Genomic DNA, 15974 nt, shown 5'->3' with positions numbered 1-15974 from the left:
CTCCCTACTACTCCTATAAACCTCTCGGAATTTCCAGTGAGCAATCATGGTGTGAATATGGCTATTTCCTGTAGCTGCATTATAATTCCTCCTATTTAAAGATCTTCTTCTAGTTCTGACAGCCCAGGATTTCTCGTCAAACCCCCACGGAAGGCCAGGGTAAACTATTTTGACTGGTGCAAAAATATCTGTTGTTCAGCACATGGAAAACAAAGGAGCGATATTGAAAGAAAGCACCTGATTTTGCTCTTCTTTCAAATGTTAGAGTAAAACTGGCATTTTTGTGTCTCAGCTGTTTCTACGAAATGACCCTTCATCGCAGCGAAACGAACATGATTAATATCCGCTGCTCCCCGCTCCAGCTCCAGCTCCAGTAAGAGATCGCACGGCACAGAATTCGAATCAGTCCAGAGGATCTTTAAATATCTATGGCTGTAATTCTCTACGGATTAATAAGACATCTTAAGCTTACCTTAATGGCTGATCTCATACACAAACAAACAAAATCGACCTTTCTTTCATTTGTTTAGGAATGCGAACTCTCCCGCCATTTTGGGGAAACACAAAGCCAGGCTACTAAGCAAAGAATGGTTACAAAGCTAAAAGCCGGTGAGAAGGTTGGACAACCTTTCTGAGATCATACAAAAGTGTCTTCACTCTTTTTCATCACTTTTGTCTATATTTATTGTGGAAAAAATTAATTTCTGACGATGAGCCAACTTCTTGTTGACGGTGCTTCGTGTAATAATGGGAAGAAGGTGTCAAATATTGGTGAGCTGTGTCCAGCGGTGGCAATGGTACGGTTTTCATTATTTTCATTGAGTGACTTCCGAATAGGGTCTTCTCAGTGTCTTCCGCTAACGAATTTTCTCATTAAATCCATGAAATGCACTTTCACCGTACATTTCCAAACAAGTATCATTTTTGATAAGTTAATAAAGATGGTGAATTTTAAGCTCGGAAATGAAATGTGAAGGTGAATTAATCAACATGACACGAGCGTGGGACAAAGAAAAATTCTGAGTCCCCGACAGGAATCGAACCCATGACCTCCCGAACATCATTTTTGTCAAATAGGGGTTCAGCTAGGCTGGCATGGAGAGAGGTGACCGTGTACAACTACACAAGTCTAATACGGAAAGCATACCCCCCCCCCCCCCCCAATGTTGCATTAAGACTAATTTTTTGGTTTATTGTTTTTTTTTTTAATCTCAACCTTGTAATATAACTGATGTTTCTACCGTGTTTAGATAAAGTGTATGTGTATGTGTGTGTGTTTGTTTCAGGCAGAGCACATGACTTCAGAGGGGGTACCGGTGAGAGTGGTTGACTGAGGATGAAAAAGGTCACTAATTTTTAAAGTGACCTCTAGCTACTTGTGACAGTTTGTTGTGATTTCTAGTATTGGAAAGTCCAAGAATACTATCCACAGCTGTTTCCCTGAACAACTTGTAGTTTATTGCACTATTCTTTTTCTGTTCTTAACGTATCACAGTATGGACCTTGCAACATTGAAGATTTGGAACCTGGCAAGACCATGAAGTGGTGTACTTGTGGGCTGAGTAAAACCCAGCCATGGTGTGATGGTGAGTTCAACCATATTTGATCAAACAATTTCAAATAAAACAAAGGCCGACTCTCTCTCCTCTTCAAAGGCCTCTATTGTGTTGCATTGACTGTGTAGGCTGGTAGTTCCGAGGCTGGGGAGAGGGAATAACGGAAGTGCTCAGAGTGCACTTCCCATCGTCCCCCATGTGCCTTCCAACTCCCATTTTACCTCCCTTTCCCCTAGGGAGCATCTGCTTAGGGGAGAGAGTCTGATTGGTGTCTAGTCTGACTGGGTGAACAATTCACTGATGGGCAGGTAGGTAAGCAGACTGAATGACTAAATAACCGACTTACCAAACAACTATTAAACCTGTGATTATACCCTCCATCCCTTTATTCAAGCCTTTCTCTGTTCCTTCTCTTTAAAAAGGAAAAGAAAAAGAAATGCGCCTGATGGCGGGTTACTGACTGACTGACCGACCAACTGACTCACTGACTGCACAGAAAAGAATTGAATGGAAATTTGAGACAAATAGATGGATGAATATCAGTGTTGTATTTATAGGAGCTCACAAGAAAACTGGTTTCAAGTCTTTGAAATGGAAGGTTCCTGACCATCCCCAAAGAATCTACTCAATTTGCTGCTGTAAACACACCAAGAATCCACCCTTCTGTGATGCAACCCATGTCAGCCTTCCAGCTCTGGTAACAGATAGGCAAAAGAACTGCAGAGGTGCTCACAAGAATGACATGAAATTATGCACCAGCTGTGGGTGGGTTCCCAAATGGTAGTTAACTAAAATTCGTCAGCAATGCAGCTCAAATTTGAATTTTCATACAATCTAATTGCATAGGCCACTTTTTATATTCATCAATGCCACTGCCACACTTTCTTTGAACCATTTTGTAAGAAAGAAACATCACAAGTTTGATTGTCACTTTAATAAGCACATACAGTATATAAAAAAAACATAAACAGCAGTAGCAGTGGTAAAAGTATAGTAGTCATCAGTAGCTTGTAACAGGTTTTTATCTATCATGAAATAGCAGTAAAGCGTAAAGCAAAATAATCTTTCAAAATTGGAGGTTCCCCTCAAACTTAATTATTTTTTATCAATTACAATAAATTATTGATGGTGTAAAAAAAAAATTTTGGTATTTACATAGTTCAACACAAAAAGAAGTGTTTAAAGATCACAACTTTACCCACAGCTTTTAGAGATAATTTCTAAGAAATTTCTTATAATTCTAAAGTTTAATATAAGAAAGGATTTACCGGTAAGGGAGGCAATATCAAGATAAATTATTCCTTCCAGTTTATAATAGCATTATGCCATTATAAAAAGGGGAAAAAACATTAAAATTCTTAATGTCACAGTCATGACACATGATGTGATACCTGCCACTAGGTTCAGTTTTTCCAATATACCATTCATGTGATACATGTAATACATGTACAATAAGACTATCATAATGGAGACTAGTTAGTATAGGAGATTTGTACATGTATGTTGAAATAACTGATCATGACTAATAAAAAGGTGTGAAACAAAAGAGTGAAACACTAAAAATGTTAATGATTTTTTTTTAATAATTAACTCAACAGAAGCAGAAAATATTTAAATATACAATGTACATCAAGTGACCAATGTTACTTTCATGCAGTATCAATATTGATGCTGTTCATGTTTTCTCAGTGAAGTTCCTGGGTTTCTTATTTACTGGTTCATCACTTTGATTTTCATTGGCTGTCACTGTACTCTCAAAGTGTTCCTTTAATGCCTTCAGAGCTTTACCCCTGTGTGAGATGGAATTTTTGATTTCTGATGGCATCTCTGCATACCTGGAGAGAATGCAGAAACTAGAAGGTCAGGGTGATGTGTACACACGTTTACTAATAAAAATACAGCACAAGAACTAAAAAATATCCCATGATACAGATTTTTTCTTTGACTCATTGCATGATACACGTCTAAAAGCTACAATAACATGTACATGGACATGTCTCTCCATGTACCTAGAGTGTTCGTTTGACTTGCATGTATTGTTACTAATTACTGAACACCAAGCACAGCTAACGTGAAGTTTGGAATACATGTACATGTATGTTTATTAATGCATATACATGTATATCCCGCCTATAAAATAATTATTAGACTGCTGGGAGCCATACATGTGTCCTTCTAGTGTTAACTGCTGGTAGTCTGTTTTTCTCTTGAAATCAGGCAGGGATTCTGTGGTAAGATGTTTCAGACTAGTTTTTTTTCTCGTTTTGCCTCAATCCCTTTTGCCCATACCACCCTTTCATATTTGTCTTCACAAACAAGCAGCCATCTGAACCTAAGAGAAAAGACCGGCTACCAGCTGTCTACTTCTAGTCTGAAACATCTCATCTCAAAATCCTTGCCTGATTTCAAGAGAAAAACAGACTGCCCACGTCTAGTAAAATATTGCACTTTTACATGTTACCAACTGAAACTGTTTAATATGTTATTTTACAACTACCGGTATTTATTTTTATCAACAAAGCTACCTACATTTTGAAAATGTAGCTTTGTCACACATCATACATTGTATCTGGCGAAAAGCCTTAGAATGTACACATACTGTAAAAACTCAGTAAAAATGATTAACAGTACTTAACTTAAAAATAGTTTCTACAGAATGTCATTGTACAATGTGACTCACGTCTGTTCAAAGCCATCTGGTTGAAAACATGGATCCCATCCAAAATTCCTTGGACCTCTGGGTTCAACTATTTTGCCCTTTGAAAGTAACAAGAAAAGTATGACTTTATATAATGAGTTTTTTTATTTTGAGTATTGCATTTACTAATATGCAAACCAGCTCAGTGGCAAGGCAGGATCCCTGAACCCAACAAAACGGCTAACCACAAGCTAACTAAGCTATCTTGGGCTCACCAGACTGCTATTCACTTATTTAGACTAAATGGAGTGCTTGTTACAATGTAGGCTTATAGGAGCATTTTACATGTATAGGCTAAACCGCAAGGGAGCCATGCAACCCAGTAATCCCTACACATCTGGATCTAAGGCTAACAACCCCTTTTTTGGGGGGGGGGGAGGGGGGGGGGAGGGCTATTTAGGCTAACTAGACTGTTACGTAGCCTAACCAGAATAGCTGGCATTTTGACTCACTTGACTCTTGACTTGCACTTTGTGCAGATCTTTGATTTTCATGAAACCACACTTCTGAGTGCTGTCTGAAACTAAGCATTGCTGGTCACATCTTGGCAGATTTTGTATTGTACATGTTTACACATTGACTTTGTGTCATATATGAAGTTTTACATGACATCCAAAACATGGATATATGACCAAACTGACCAACAAGGCTTACTTGACTAACTGTAATATCTAATTTGTGTAGTTACAGGTAAGTTTGTGTGATTGCTATACAAGTCTCAAATCTGGTTTAAATGACAAAAAATAAACACAAAGTTACTTTTCATTTGGAGTAAATACCATTGTTTTTCCTCTAAAAAGCATGACAGGGTCCTCAAGTTTTCCTGTTGAATATGCAAAGGTACAAAGTGCATATGCTGACTTATCTTCCCATCCTGTTAAAAGTCTGTATAGACCTAATAAAAGATTAACAATAATATAAATAATTATATCCTGAGATACACTGGTAGTGCATTCTCAAATTTACTATGAAATAACTGAAAATAAATTACAATACTAGAAACAATGCCACATCAGCCTTATATATTTTATACGGGTCCCCTATCCTAGTCAAATTGGATTTTGGAGTAATGGTTCTTGTGTAGGGAGGAAAACAGAGTACCAGGAGAAAGCCCTTAGAGCAATAATAATAATAATAATAATAATAATAATAATAATAATAATAATAATAATAATAATAATAATAACCTTTAATTAGGAGGCTTTCTCACAATATGTGGAGGCACGGTGGCCTCCTAGTTAGTGTGCTCACCTCCTATCTCCAACCACATGCCCACTTCCATTCCCCATACAAAAAGACTTACATGGCTAAGACATAACACTACAGGTGTATAAGATAATGTCTTCAATTATTCAGGATGTTATATGTAAACAAGAAAGCATCACCGAGTAAACCATTCAGAAATCTGCAATTTCAGTACATGTATCTACACTACTCATACATACATACATACACGCATAGATACATTTATTTGATAAGTAGGTTTAAAATAAGCAACTGTACAGCTGATGTGGACCTACAACTACTAAGTCTAAATAAGAGAAACAGAAATTCACAATACAATTGTCATAAAGCGAAAATACTATACAATAACGATAAGAGGAGTAATCAAATAATTTAAAAATACCTAAATTCAGGGTTCTTATAATTATAATTTACAGAGCATTCCTTTTGGAAACTGAGGTTTCTGACATAGGTCTTGATCGATTTTATCTTTCTTTTAAAAGAGAGAGGGTTTTCAAACTGTTTGAGTGTCAGGTAAAGAGTTCCAGGCAATTGCAGCTCTGTGTTCAAATGAACAACAACCATGTTCGGTTCTTGGCCAAGATACAGCAACATTTAAACCTCAGAAATTTGTGTTATGCTACCTGTACGTTTATTTATACTTTTGTTTCTTAGTTTATTAGTGCCCTACAAAAAGCAAATATCGTGTGCTCACCTTCTGGTCCTAACTTCTTCAAGAACCACTTTCTAAAAATGATGCGGAAAAAAATTATAACATTTGCTGTTAGTAATACTACATTTAAAGTTCCAGCAGATTTATTTATATTTCCAGATTTATCAGTTATCATGGGCCACCAGAAGACTGACAGAACCCATGGGTGGGACTTGTCTCAACAACCAGGTAGATATGTAGAGATATCGGAGAGTTTTTAAAGTAATTGAGAAAAAACTTACACATGTAGCAAGAGAGATCACCTTGTTAGTATCACATGTGACAGGAAGTGGTGCTTTCTTGAAACTACTGGTACTTGCACATAAAAACATGTACATGCATTCTATTTTGAAGTACATGAAAATGTACAAGGCTTATCATCAGCAACCCTACATTTTGTTGTCTGAAAGCATTGTTTTTAGTATTGAGAGGTTTTTGTCCTCTTTAAACAGTCACTGCTCTATGATTTTAAATTTACATGTATCCTTGGACTGCTAGGAATACTAATTATTACTCTTAAGAAAAAAATTTCAAAATAATGCTCACATATAAGGTCCTGGAAGATCTCCTAGGGCAGAGAAACACAAGCATGTGTCTTCAACTATCACTGGACCTCCAATCTAATTACACACACAAATCAAGAAAAGAAAGCGCAACAATAAAACAACATGCATCAAAGTTCTGGTTGAAGTTATTTTTGTAACATGTAAAAGAGATGAAGTCAAGGTTTATTCACCTTGGAAACATTGACCTAAATTCTTCAAGTTTTCACTGAGGAGGGAAATTGTGTGTCTGGATTGGGTGTGGGGGTAACCATTAAATGATCTTCTGTAAACCTTCCATGGCTTTTTTGCCCTTATCTACATAGTGCAACATCTACTTAAAAGTAATATCATCAAGTAATATTAATACAAATAATATTATTCATGTGCAAAACCTGAATAAATGAAGACTAAACATTAGTTGTGATTCAGTGCAATGAGTTTTTAAAAACCAAACCTCTCTAACAGCAACTTTGCACTTCTCCTCAGAGATTTCATCAGGTTCACCTTGAAATTCAGGTACTACAGAGAGATGAAGGGCAATATTTATGATTGGCTGTATTCAAATTATTTAAAATTAATGTAACAAGTTACTCTTTGGGGGGGGGGGGGGGAGGCATGAACCAACAGAAAAAAAAAAGGCAAGAAGGTTCTGGATGAGAGGGCAAGGCAGGGAGCAGGATTGTTGACAAGGCAGGAAATGGGAGATAAATAAATTAAAAATAATAAAAATGAAAATAATGGTGCATTGGGCTAAGGACTGAGCAGCTCAGGTTCAAGCACTAGACAGGTTTATTATGGTGTGTTCTTAGGGAAGAGCGCTTCTCTTCACCTTAGAGGATATTAACTCCTGAAAAAATGCCAGTTATAGGGGTGGGGGACTTGCAATGGACTAGAATCCAGGATCCAGATCCAGGCAGAGTATCAAATACAACTAGTTGCTTCTTTTCTCTGTTTGTTTGTTTGTTTGTTTTTTGTTCTGTTTTTGTTTGTTGTTGTTGTTGTTGTTGTTGTTTTTGTTTTTGTCTAGCTGATCCTTGCTACAGAAAAAGGGATAATCTCTAGCACTCTGAACCAGTTTTTCCAGAAAAGGTAGAAAATACTGAAAGAATGAGAACTGTAAATTTGTGGACCCAGGTCGTGATGCCTCTCTCTCCCCTCTCATTCATAACAACATAGAATGCACCTGACCAGCCAATCGAGTGTTATGTCTGGCGATTTGATCGCATGATTAATAATTACAGTCTATATTTTAAAATATTTACACCTTAAAGCCTGAATGGCTCTCTGGAAGTTATCGTACTTACAATCTATATTCCTGGATTCCACTTTCCAGGGAAATGTGTCTCCTAATATCGCAACAACCTTCAAAACGATCGGAGAAGGTTAGGACTTGTACACATGATCGCGTATATTACTATGCTATAAAGCTTAAGACATTCAAATTTGCACCTACACATATTTCAATACTTTACAACTCTCAGCACAAGTTATGAACCGTACCTCCTTTGCTTGCTCATACCCCGGCCATGTTTTACCGTCGTATGACCATGTAGTTTTTCACACTACATATTCAAAATGCCGGGGGGGGGGGCACTGTCATATATGTGCTATATAGGTATGTGCTGCTATGAAGGGTATGGTTTTCAAGCAGTTTACTTTGGGATAGGGTATATAAATCAGAGCATTTGGGTCTAGTATAGGGTATCATTTTTCGCGAAACTGACCAGTTGGTTGAAGATTTTATTTAGACTAAGGAAACCAGGAATTGCCACTCAAAAATATAAAAAAGTGAAATCAGTTAGTTTAAATTTACGCAAATAAGCCTCCACAGTGTCGATAGATGGAGGGATTTGGGGAGTTTACTCTAGTATAGGGTAGCAGAATTCAGCTGAACTAGCTCTGGTTTAGGCTAAGGGTTCCAGGGTCCCAGCGGCACATCCCTACCCAGAAATTCCCAAAGTACCCCGCCCCCCGGCCCGGGTCAAAATGGCGGTTCCGGACGATCGAATCAGAGTAAGATGGTACAGTTTACAATCCTGTTTACTGCCCACTTTTAGTATAAACCCCAACTCTAATGGAATTTGACAATACCTAAATTTTCAAGGGATTCGAGCAGCTGAAGTTTAGCCCTCTACACAGATGTGGATATTGAAATGGACGATATGCATACTTCGTTGTTTAATCAACTTTAATAGGTCGGGGAAATGGACTGATCTGAATGAGCGGACCAGCTACTCTTTCTTGACGTACTTACTTCTTTGAGCTTGTTGTGATTCCCCGTCACAAATGCTAACGTATTTCTCGACATTTTGTTCTGATCTCCCTTCGCGATCTTCTTTCACTCTCCCACAGTCACTAAATTGCGGGCGCGAAACTGAAACAATTAAACTCGTCGCCAGGCCTTTTCGAGCGTGACAATGGAAACGAGACAAATGACTTCTTTGTTACGTGCTAAAACGTTCGTACTTTCCAGGTTTATTTGCTTTTCGATCGGCGCTGCAAAGCGTTACTGCTGACCGCGCAGGGGTACGGGATAAGTCACTACCAAAACTATAGTAAAAAAAAACATCACCCCGGCAAAACATGAACCACGCTTGGCCTAAGGCCGCGCAGTTGATAATCGTTTATACCTTCGTTTGTCTGTGATAATGGTCGGTTTGTGGGAAAGAAACAACGTTATACATTTTAATGATGCCTTTTACGATTCACATAGAAATAAAGAGTTTTTGCCGCGGAATTGGATGAAATTAGAGTACCTGGCTGTTGACTGGAAACAGATACTTGAATAAGATAAAAATAGATTACAATATTCCGCGTGTTTTCTAGATTGTGCCAATACCCGTATGATAAAACGGATAATAAGCTCCTACTTCAGGTATAGACATGCTGCTCTTTGATTGCTGGGTGTAGAGTTTCACGAGTCTAGCTCGAGTATAGGCTGCAGAGAAGATAAATGTTCCATCCTTTTGATAATTCATTTAAAACAGTTAACCGCTGAGGCTTTGGAAGCTGATGTGTCGAGGGATAGCCCTTCGTGGAAGTAAGGGCCCGGAGAGCAACTCCCATATGAAAAGGTCTAGGATGATTGTCGTCTCGCTTAGGGGTATAAATCAAGTATTCTGGTCTCACTTAGGGTGTTGATGACGAAACGCCGCTATTTTTAGCTGTCAAAGTATCTTTTAGGGTGCACTCGAAGAAATACTATTAATTAATTAAAACGCTCTTCTTTCAGTTTCTGGGCTCGTTTTCTGCCATTCTCTCAAGTCCGGTCTACTAGCGCGGGCTCCTTTCCTGAACAGCGGCTGGTAATCGAGCCTATAGAGGTCAAATATAGCTCACGCCCGGATTTGTGTCCTTTAGGGGTTTAATTCAAATTTTCCGACGAGCATCCTTCTTCCTTTTCATATGGGAGTCGCCCCACCGAGATTAAAGGGTTGGTATCTCTCTGCGCAGCGCTAAAGATCTCCCTCCATTCGTGCGCTAGTTTTGACACAGTCCTAAAGTAACCAACACGCAGAACCACAGTATTGTAGAAGCCACCGAAGTAGACGATCTACTGCAAGGATCATCCAGATGTGTGTTGCACAAGTCGCTGTCGCAACACAATTTGCAGTGAGTAGTTTTCTGGTATCGGCCAAGTGTCCACTTCATGGAGGGTTTGTTGCAATCCCTGTCACAGCCTCTCACAACTTGTGCTGTTGTTCCATTAGGGAAGACCCTCCTATAGAGCGAGCACTGGTTGAACCAACGGGAGCACGTTCGTTGCCTTGTTCCCTGCAAAGTGTCCGTACCACAAGGCCCTTCCCTGGTGTCACAAAAGTGACACTTGATAAGGCCTACGAGAGAGTGAATTTGAAAGGTTAACTGGTGGTCCATTCAGTCTTTTGTCGACTGTTTATCCTTATTAAGAGGATCAGAAAGGCCTGATGGCTTAATGGGACAAGAGCTTGCATGAGATTTCAGGTTTCTGTTGTTTGCCCGCCTCAAATGACATGCTGTTCCATCTGATTGCTGATAATCCAAGTATTTGTTGGTTGCCCTGGCAGTTCTTTGATAGCCTTTCTCGGAGGCACTGTAACAATACAGTATCCTCCCTCAAGAACACATGCAACAACCAGTCAACCCGATCAGCTCTTTCGAAGGAGATCGTCGGGAACTGCGCCGTGTCTCTCAGTTGAATTTGAACATTGAACAATGATGGCATCCCAAGAATTAAAATACAAAATTTGTTGCGCGTATGTTGCCGCCATGGAGTGAGTCATTGGGCGGTGGAGCGTGACCCAGATATTAATTAGGGAGCTTTGGATTGAACTACGAGAACGAGATTGAGTACGAGTACGACTTTCGAATTTCGAACCAGTGACATTTCCCGAGCCCCTGCCCTTCATGTTGGTTTTAGGAAGAGGGCAGCTCAATGGGTGGGATGGGTATGTGACTTGATAATGTGGAGACTGCAAACTAGAATTGAAGAGTCGTACTCGTACACGATGCCAAATAATTTTGTACGTCGGATCATTCTGAGTTCTAAAATAGATTTACCTTCTATTACAAGCACATCCGCAAACAGCATGATGAACAATAATACGCCGGGAAAATTTGAGCAAAGCATTTGTAGAAAAAGAACCCAAGATGTGTCTATAGTCTTCTTCTCGCCTTACAAGGAGCAACTGACATTGCACAGCGTTACCCCATGTACGTTCTCTATGGCACCTGAAGTAATTAATACAATGAAGGAGTTATCATTAAATACGTTAAATATCATCTAAGCGCTGCTGTAATGGCAAGCTAGATTCTTTTGAACTCGTGGGTACGCTCCTTTCTCCCTCTCCTCCCCACCCAAAAAAGAAGAAGAAGCAACGGAAAATTCCCGCCGCCATCCATAACACAGTACAAAAAAATAAACCAATTGTTATTTATATAAGACCCCTGAAACAATAGGTGGTTCAGTTTATTCTATTTTGCCATGTAAAATTATAAATTTACTTTCAGAAACTCAAAATCGCATTTGGGTAAAATAAAAAATGTTTAATACTTGTAAAATTCACAGAAAACCATGGCTCACCATGTACTAGCTTGTGAAACTACCGCTGGGTTAATTTATAAAGTAAAATGCATTTGCCCTGCATTTTGTAAACACTTTTGTATTTAACAAAATTCTGAAAAGAAATGGCCATGTATCCACAGTGAATCGTCCTGATCCCGCAGACACTGACTGGTAAAATTTATCCTCATCTTAAAAATGAAACTGAGTTAATATTTCGCAACAAAATCAACTGCATGACAGTAAACAGAATTTCGGTTCTGAATTTGAATATGCAAATGGTGGCTAAAAGCACACCAGATGATAGCCAACAGTAAACAAGGGAAGAAGACGAGAAAGCAGGAAAAAACTGAATAATAATATGTAGTAAAAACAAGGGAAAACAAAGGTTACATCTTTTGTTCTTGTTTTGTTCTTGCTTTTTGGACAGATTGAGTAAGCTCGAAACGTAAACTGAAACATGATTTTCTTGAGAAAGCACCTGTCCTTACACCGTGGCATTATTAGTTACAGTGCGGCGCTAAACTCGCTTGCGACTATTAAATACTCACTGATGCTCTTTGAAATGTCGTTGTGGGTTAAACTTTTCTTGCGGTTTCAAGTCAGACAGCAAAGCTGAAAAGAACGCCCTAGAGCTAAGGAGCCATATTATGATGCTGGCGCTAGCGTTGAGTGGTTGCTGCGTTATTTAGAGACTGAGCAATCTGTGACGTCATGATTTACGCTGGTTGAATGATAATTGAGCTGGACCAACAGGCTTGCACCTTGATGTGGTCAGACTGACTTTTGCTGTTATAGCATAACTTGTGTGGGGAATTACCGACGCATTTGTCAAGTTCACAAAATTCAATCATCTTTTTCAGATTCCTGAGGTTATGCATAGCTAATAAATAAACGTGAAGAAAAGTCTGGGGTTTTTTAACGTTGCCTCGGTAAGAATTTTCTTCTGGCCGCTGCACGGCCATGACCGCGTTGCACAAACTGAATGCACAATAAGATTCTCCAGTGAAGGAGAACAATAGGAGATAGTTAGTCACATCTTATATGTCCACACCTCCCCTCCCTCCAACAACGGCAACAACAAAAATAACAGAGCTGTTATGCATCCAGAATTAACTTCTCGAAAGAGTAATATCTCTTAGCTTATCAGATTAACGATATATTTATTTTAATCGCTGTAATATAATATATATAGCTAGCATAGAAAAATAGATGAGAGTACTTTGTACATCATTATGACAACAAAGGTTTGATTACGTCTAAACGAACAATTTAGAGAAAATGAGGGCATTGAGTGTGAAACAAAGGGGTTGCAGCATTGGTAGGCAGCAACATAGCGACACCTGACACTCGCGGTTTTCTCGGTTTAACTTCTTACTTCACTTTGCGTCTCTAAGTTCAGTGCAATGGGTTCTTTTCTTCTTACAGTTTGTGACTCATTTCTCACACGTGACAGTGTAATGACTTAGCCAGGAGTGAGTTGATGCAGTCATGTTAACGGTCCATGTAATACATTTTGAAGATGGATTTAACTTATGCTGTGTCAGTAATTGCTATGATTCCGCGACTGTGATTAGACCGCATACACAAAACAGTCCACACGTAATACCGTGCTAATGCCATGTAGTATTCAATAACAACTTTTGATTTACAAGACGTAGCGTGAAACTACAGCAAGAACACCAAGAAGAGCAATGGTAAAAGTCTCGTATCCCAGGCGTCCCGCCATGGATGGATTACACGGGTCCATGGTGTAGTTGTTACAAAGGTCCTGGTCGGAACAGCAGAGGACGCAGTGTTTCGTGATACCATCTGGGCCTTTTGTCGTGAATGTGGTGTTGAATTTCAAGCACTCCGAGGCGCAGTATCGGACGTATTGATGATTAGATGTATTACCATCAGGTGACGGTGGTTCCGTCTTGGCAACCGCGCAGACAGTCTCGCCGCTTTCGCAACTTCTTGTGCCGACTCCATCTAGTGATTCTGGAATGCAAAAGCTGTCATCTCTTGAGTTGCAGTAATAGCAAGTCGCAGCACCTGAAACGAAACAAATTGACATTTTTCACAACCCTTTATTCTTTGACCATTTAGTATAGTCCGTCATGAAACGATCCAAGTTCGACCGCTCCCGTAAATGGTCTTTATGCCAGTAGACAGACAGATCAGCTCGATAAAAGGAATGTGCGTGCCCGCTCATGGAGATTTGCCCACCGAACAGAAATTGACTGGTACCATTAAGTAGTTGATAAAAACATGTGCGTTGATTCTGAACTAGAAATTTGGCTGAGTTGACTTGTTCGTGCTTGTAGAACAGTCTTCATTGCGTTCATGTTTGGATGTGACTCCATACCGTATAACCGCTTTCCCTGAGCTCTAGTGACTGTTAGATTATTCTTGAATTGGTCACAAGAAAAGAGCCATCCTAGTGAACCATGCAATTCGCTGAATGCGAAAAAAAGAGTCACACTGATCACTAAGCTTGTTTGACTTGTTTGCCTGAAATTGCTAACGTAGCTACTGGACAATGTCGATCAAAGTGCCCAGTTAATACAAAGCCAACTACAGTAATAATAATAATAATAATAATAATAATAATAATAATGATGATGATGATGATGATGATGATAATGATATTGATAATGATAATGATAATGATAATGGTAATGGTGATGGTAATGATAATAATAATGATAATAATGATAACAATAATAATGATAATGATAATGATAATGATAATGATAATGATAATGATAATGATAATGATAATGATAATGATAATGATAATGATAATGATAATAATAATAATAAAACTTTTTTAAAGCGTCCAACCATGTAGCCTGGGAGAAACCCATACTAATAAGGGGACACGGACTAACTGAGAAGAATAAGATATCTACACTTAAATACGAATATAATGCAGTCTAAAATGTTGGACAGTCCATTGGGACACCCTCCATGAATGTATGTAATTAGTCATCACAATGATCGATTCAGTTTGTTACCATCACTTGTCAAATATAAGCAGGCAGTCAGCAAGACAGCGTAAAACAACAAACGTGCCCAAGCAGTGAGGCTAATCATCAGGGCGTGGATGCCTTTATAGAAAAAAAAAAAAGAAAGAAAAAGAAAAAGACGCTGTCAAATGGAATCAAAAAACGGAACGAAAATTGACCTCTTAAGAGAAATGTTTGGATGTTCTCTATTGGAGGGAACATTTTTATACGGTGAAACCATGTAAATGGAGGAATAGAGGAGGAGTAATATCGAGCTATGGACAGACCGTACACATGCATCGTTGATGCCAGTGTTGTCGCTTTTTTTGTCGTTTTTTTCGGTATAATAAAAATAAACGATATCATTTCAGTTTCGATTTCAGTTCCGAGTTAAGTTTGTGTATTGCAAGGTAGCCGTCTTTTGTACTCGAAACAACTATCAGAAAAACGCATGAAATGGACAAAAGGGTCCAGCGGTGTGTTTTACAAGCTTCACCATTATCAAGATTATAATTGCAAATCAAGAAAGTGAGATTACTGTCGCTTGACCTCAACAATCATGAAAAGTTGATAAACTCTGCCGCCCTATCATCCGCTGCTGAATTGTAGTTGGCGACTGGGAACAATACATTTTGCGCGTGGAGAAGAGTAAACACTTTCCAAGTGTCTTTTATAACGCTATATTTGCCAGGTTGTCGGCAAGTAACACAGTAATAGTATCAACAACGATTTGAATATTTTCTGATGGACAAAAATCGATCCCGAGTACCAAATGGCCGAATTGCCAAACTGGCAGCCCTTGATTTGTGAAGAGTCAAGGCATCTATGAACTTTGGTCAAAGCGTATTTTCAAAAATCACCGTGGATGAATACTACTGGTCCGCATTTTGATCTCTAAACCATGTGATACATGAAGTCACTTTCCATTTGACGTCTGACAAATGAATCACACATTTTAACTGCAAAGAATATCAGCGAATGCGAATGCAGCGTTCCCTTCTGTTTGCCAGTTTACCTTAGCTTCAGCAGTTGCTGACTTAGTCTCTTCTGAAGGACCCCCAGATTCGCAATCACGAGCCTTTTATAGCTTCCGAAAGGAAATCTTTGTCGACACCTTCGAATAACACTATAGCCCGTGTTTCTGTCACGCTTTCATGCGTAATTTATATGGTTTATATTGTTTCTTTTGACGTCAGAATGTAAAT

General features: G+C 38.9%; 5 protein-coding genes across 10 annotated transcripts in view; 1 reads left to right on the top strand and 4 right to left on the bottom strand.

Annotated features, from left to right (window-relative positions):
• Positions 1–563, bottom strand: part of LOC110064170 (DNA repair protein RAD50-like) — a 44747-nt gene extending 44184 nt beyond the window's left edge. For 2 of the 3 annotated variants that reach the window (XM_089275389.1, XM_089275392.1), the window contains exon 1: positions 473–563. The gene's annotated coding sequence lies outside the window, so the exon portion shown is untranslated. The remainder of the gene's footprint in view (positions 1–472) is intronic. The other variant, XM_089275390.1, reaches the window with a different exon arrangement.
• Positions 564–3119, top strand: LOC110064333 (uncharacterized). 3 transcript variants are annotated; one of them, XM_089275421.1, is made up of 4 exons: positions 693–797; positions 1287–1345; positions 1496–1586; positions 2114–3119. In XM_089275421.1, the coding sequence occupies exons 2-4, from the start codon at positions 1337–1339 to the stop codon at positions 2338–2340; spliced, it is 327 nt and encodes a 108-aa protein (XP_089131547.1). In that variant the 5' UTR covers positions 693–797; positions 1287–1336; the 3' UTR covers positions 2341–3119. The 3 variants fall into 3 exon arrangements, 2 of the variants coding, with proteins under 2 accessions (XP_020627034.2, XP_089131547.1); XM_020771375.2 differs by lacking the exon at positions 1287–1345 and having other exon boundaries at positions 564–797; XR_016202567.1 differs by lacking the exons at positions 693–797; positions 2114–3119 and adding an exon at positions 1793–2059 and having other exon boundaries at positions 1153–1586.
• On the bottom strand, positions 3118–9130 carry LOC110064329 (inosine triphosphate pyrophosphatase-like). The gene is made up of 8 exons (XM_020771371.2): positions 8990–9130; positions 8040–8097; positions 7190–7254; positions 6737–6810; positions 6194–6225; positions 5034–5149; positions 4237–4313; positions 3118–3391 (listed from the first exon to the last, which is right to left on the bottom strand). Exons 1-8 carry the CDS (start codon positions 9041–9043, stop codon positions 3232–3234), a joined length of 636 nt encoding a protein of 211 aa, XP_020627030.2. The 5' UTR covers positions 9044–9130; the 3' UTR covers positions 3118–3231.
• Positions 9131–9391: 261 nt separating this feature from the next.
• LOC110064337 (uncharacterized) lies at positions 9392–12848 on the bottom strand. Its single transcript, XM_089275420.1, has 3 exons — positions 12328–12848; positions 11275–11445; positions 9392–10571 (listed from the first exon to the last, which is right to left on the bottom strand). Exons 2-3 carry the CDS (start codon positions 11342–11344, stop codon positions 10216–10218), a joined length of 426 nt encoding a protein of 141 aa, XP_089131546.1. The 5' UTR covers positions 11345–11445; positions 12328–12848; the 3' UTR covers positions 9392–10215.
• A 71-nt stretch (positions 12849–12919) lies between these two features.
• On the bottom strand, positions 12920–15939 carry LOC110064332 (uncharacterized). Of its 2 annotated transcripts, XM_020771374.2 has the most exons (3): positions 15785–15939; positions 14779–14871; positions 12920–13813 (listed from the first exon to the last, which is right to left on the bottom strand). In XM_020771374.2, exons 2-3 carry the CDS (start codon positions 14855–14857, stop codon positions 13425–13427), a joined length of 468 nt encoding a protein of 155 aa, XP_020627033.1. In that variant the 5' UTR covers positions 14858–14871; positions 15785–15939; the 3' UTR covers positions 12920–13424. The 2 variants fall into 2 exon arrangements, with proteins under 2 accessions (XP_020627033.1, XP_089131542.1); XM_089275416.1 differs by lacking the exon at positions 15785–15939 and having other exon boundaries at positions 14779–15765.
• Between the last annotated feature and the right edge of the window lie 35 nt (positions 15940–15974).

This window comes from Orbicella faveolata, unplaced genomic scaffold (genome assembly GCF_042242905.1).
Source record: "Orbicella faveolata isolate gen_17 unplaced genomic scaffold, um_ofav_v1 contig_36, whole genome shotgun sequence".
In the NCBI taxonomy this organism is placed as follows: domain Eukaryota; kingdom Metazoa; phylum Cnidaria; class Anthozoa; order Scleractinia; family Merulinidae; genus Orbicella; species Orbicella faveolata.
This window is presented reverse-complemented; position numbering and strand designations above follow the sequence as displayed.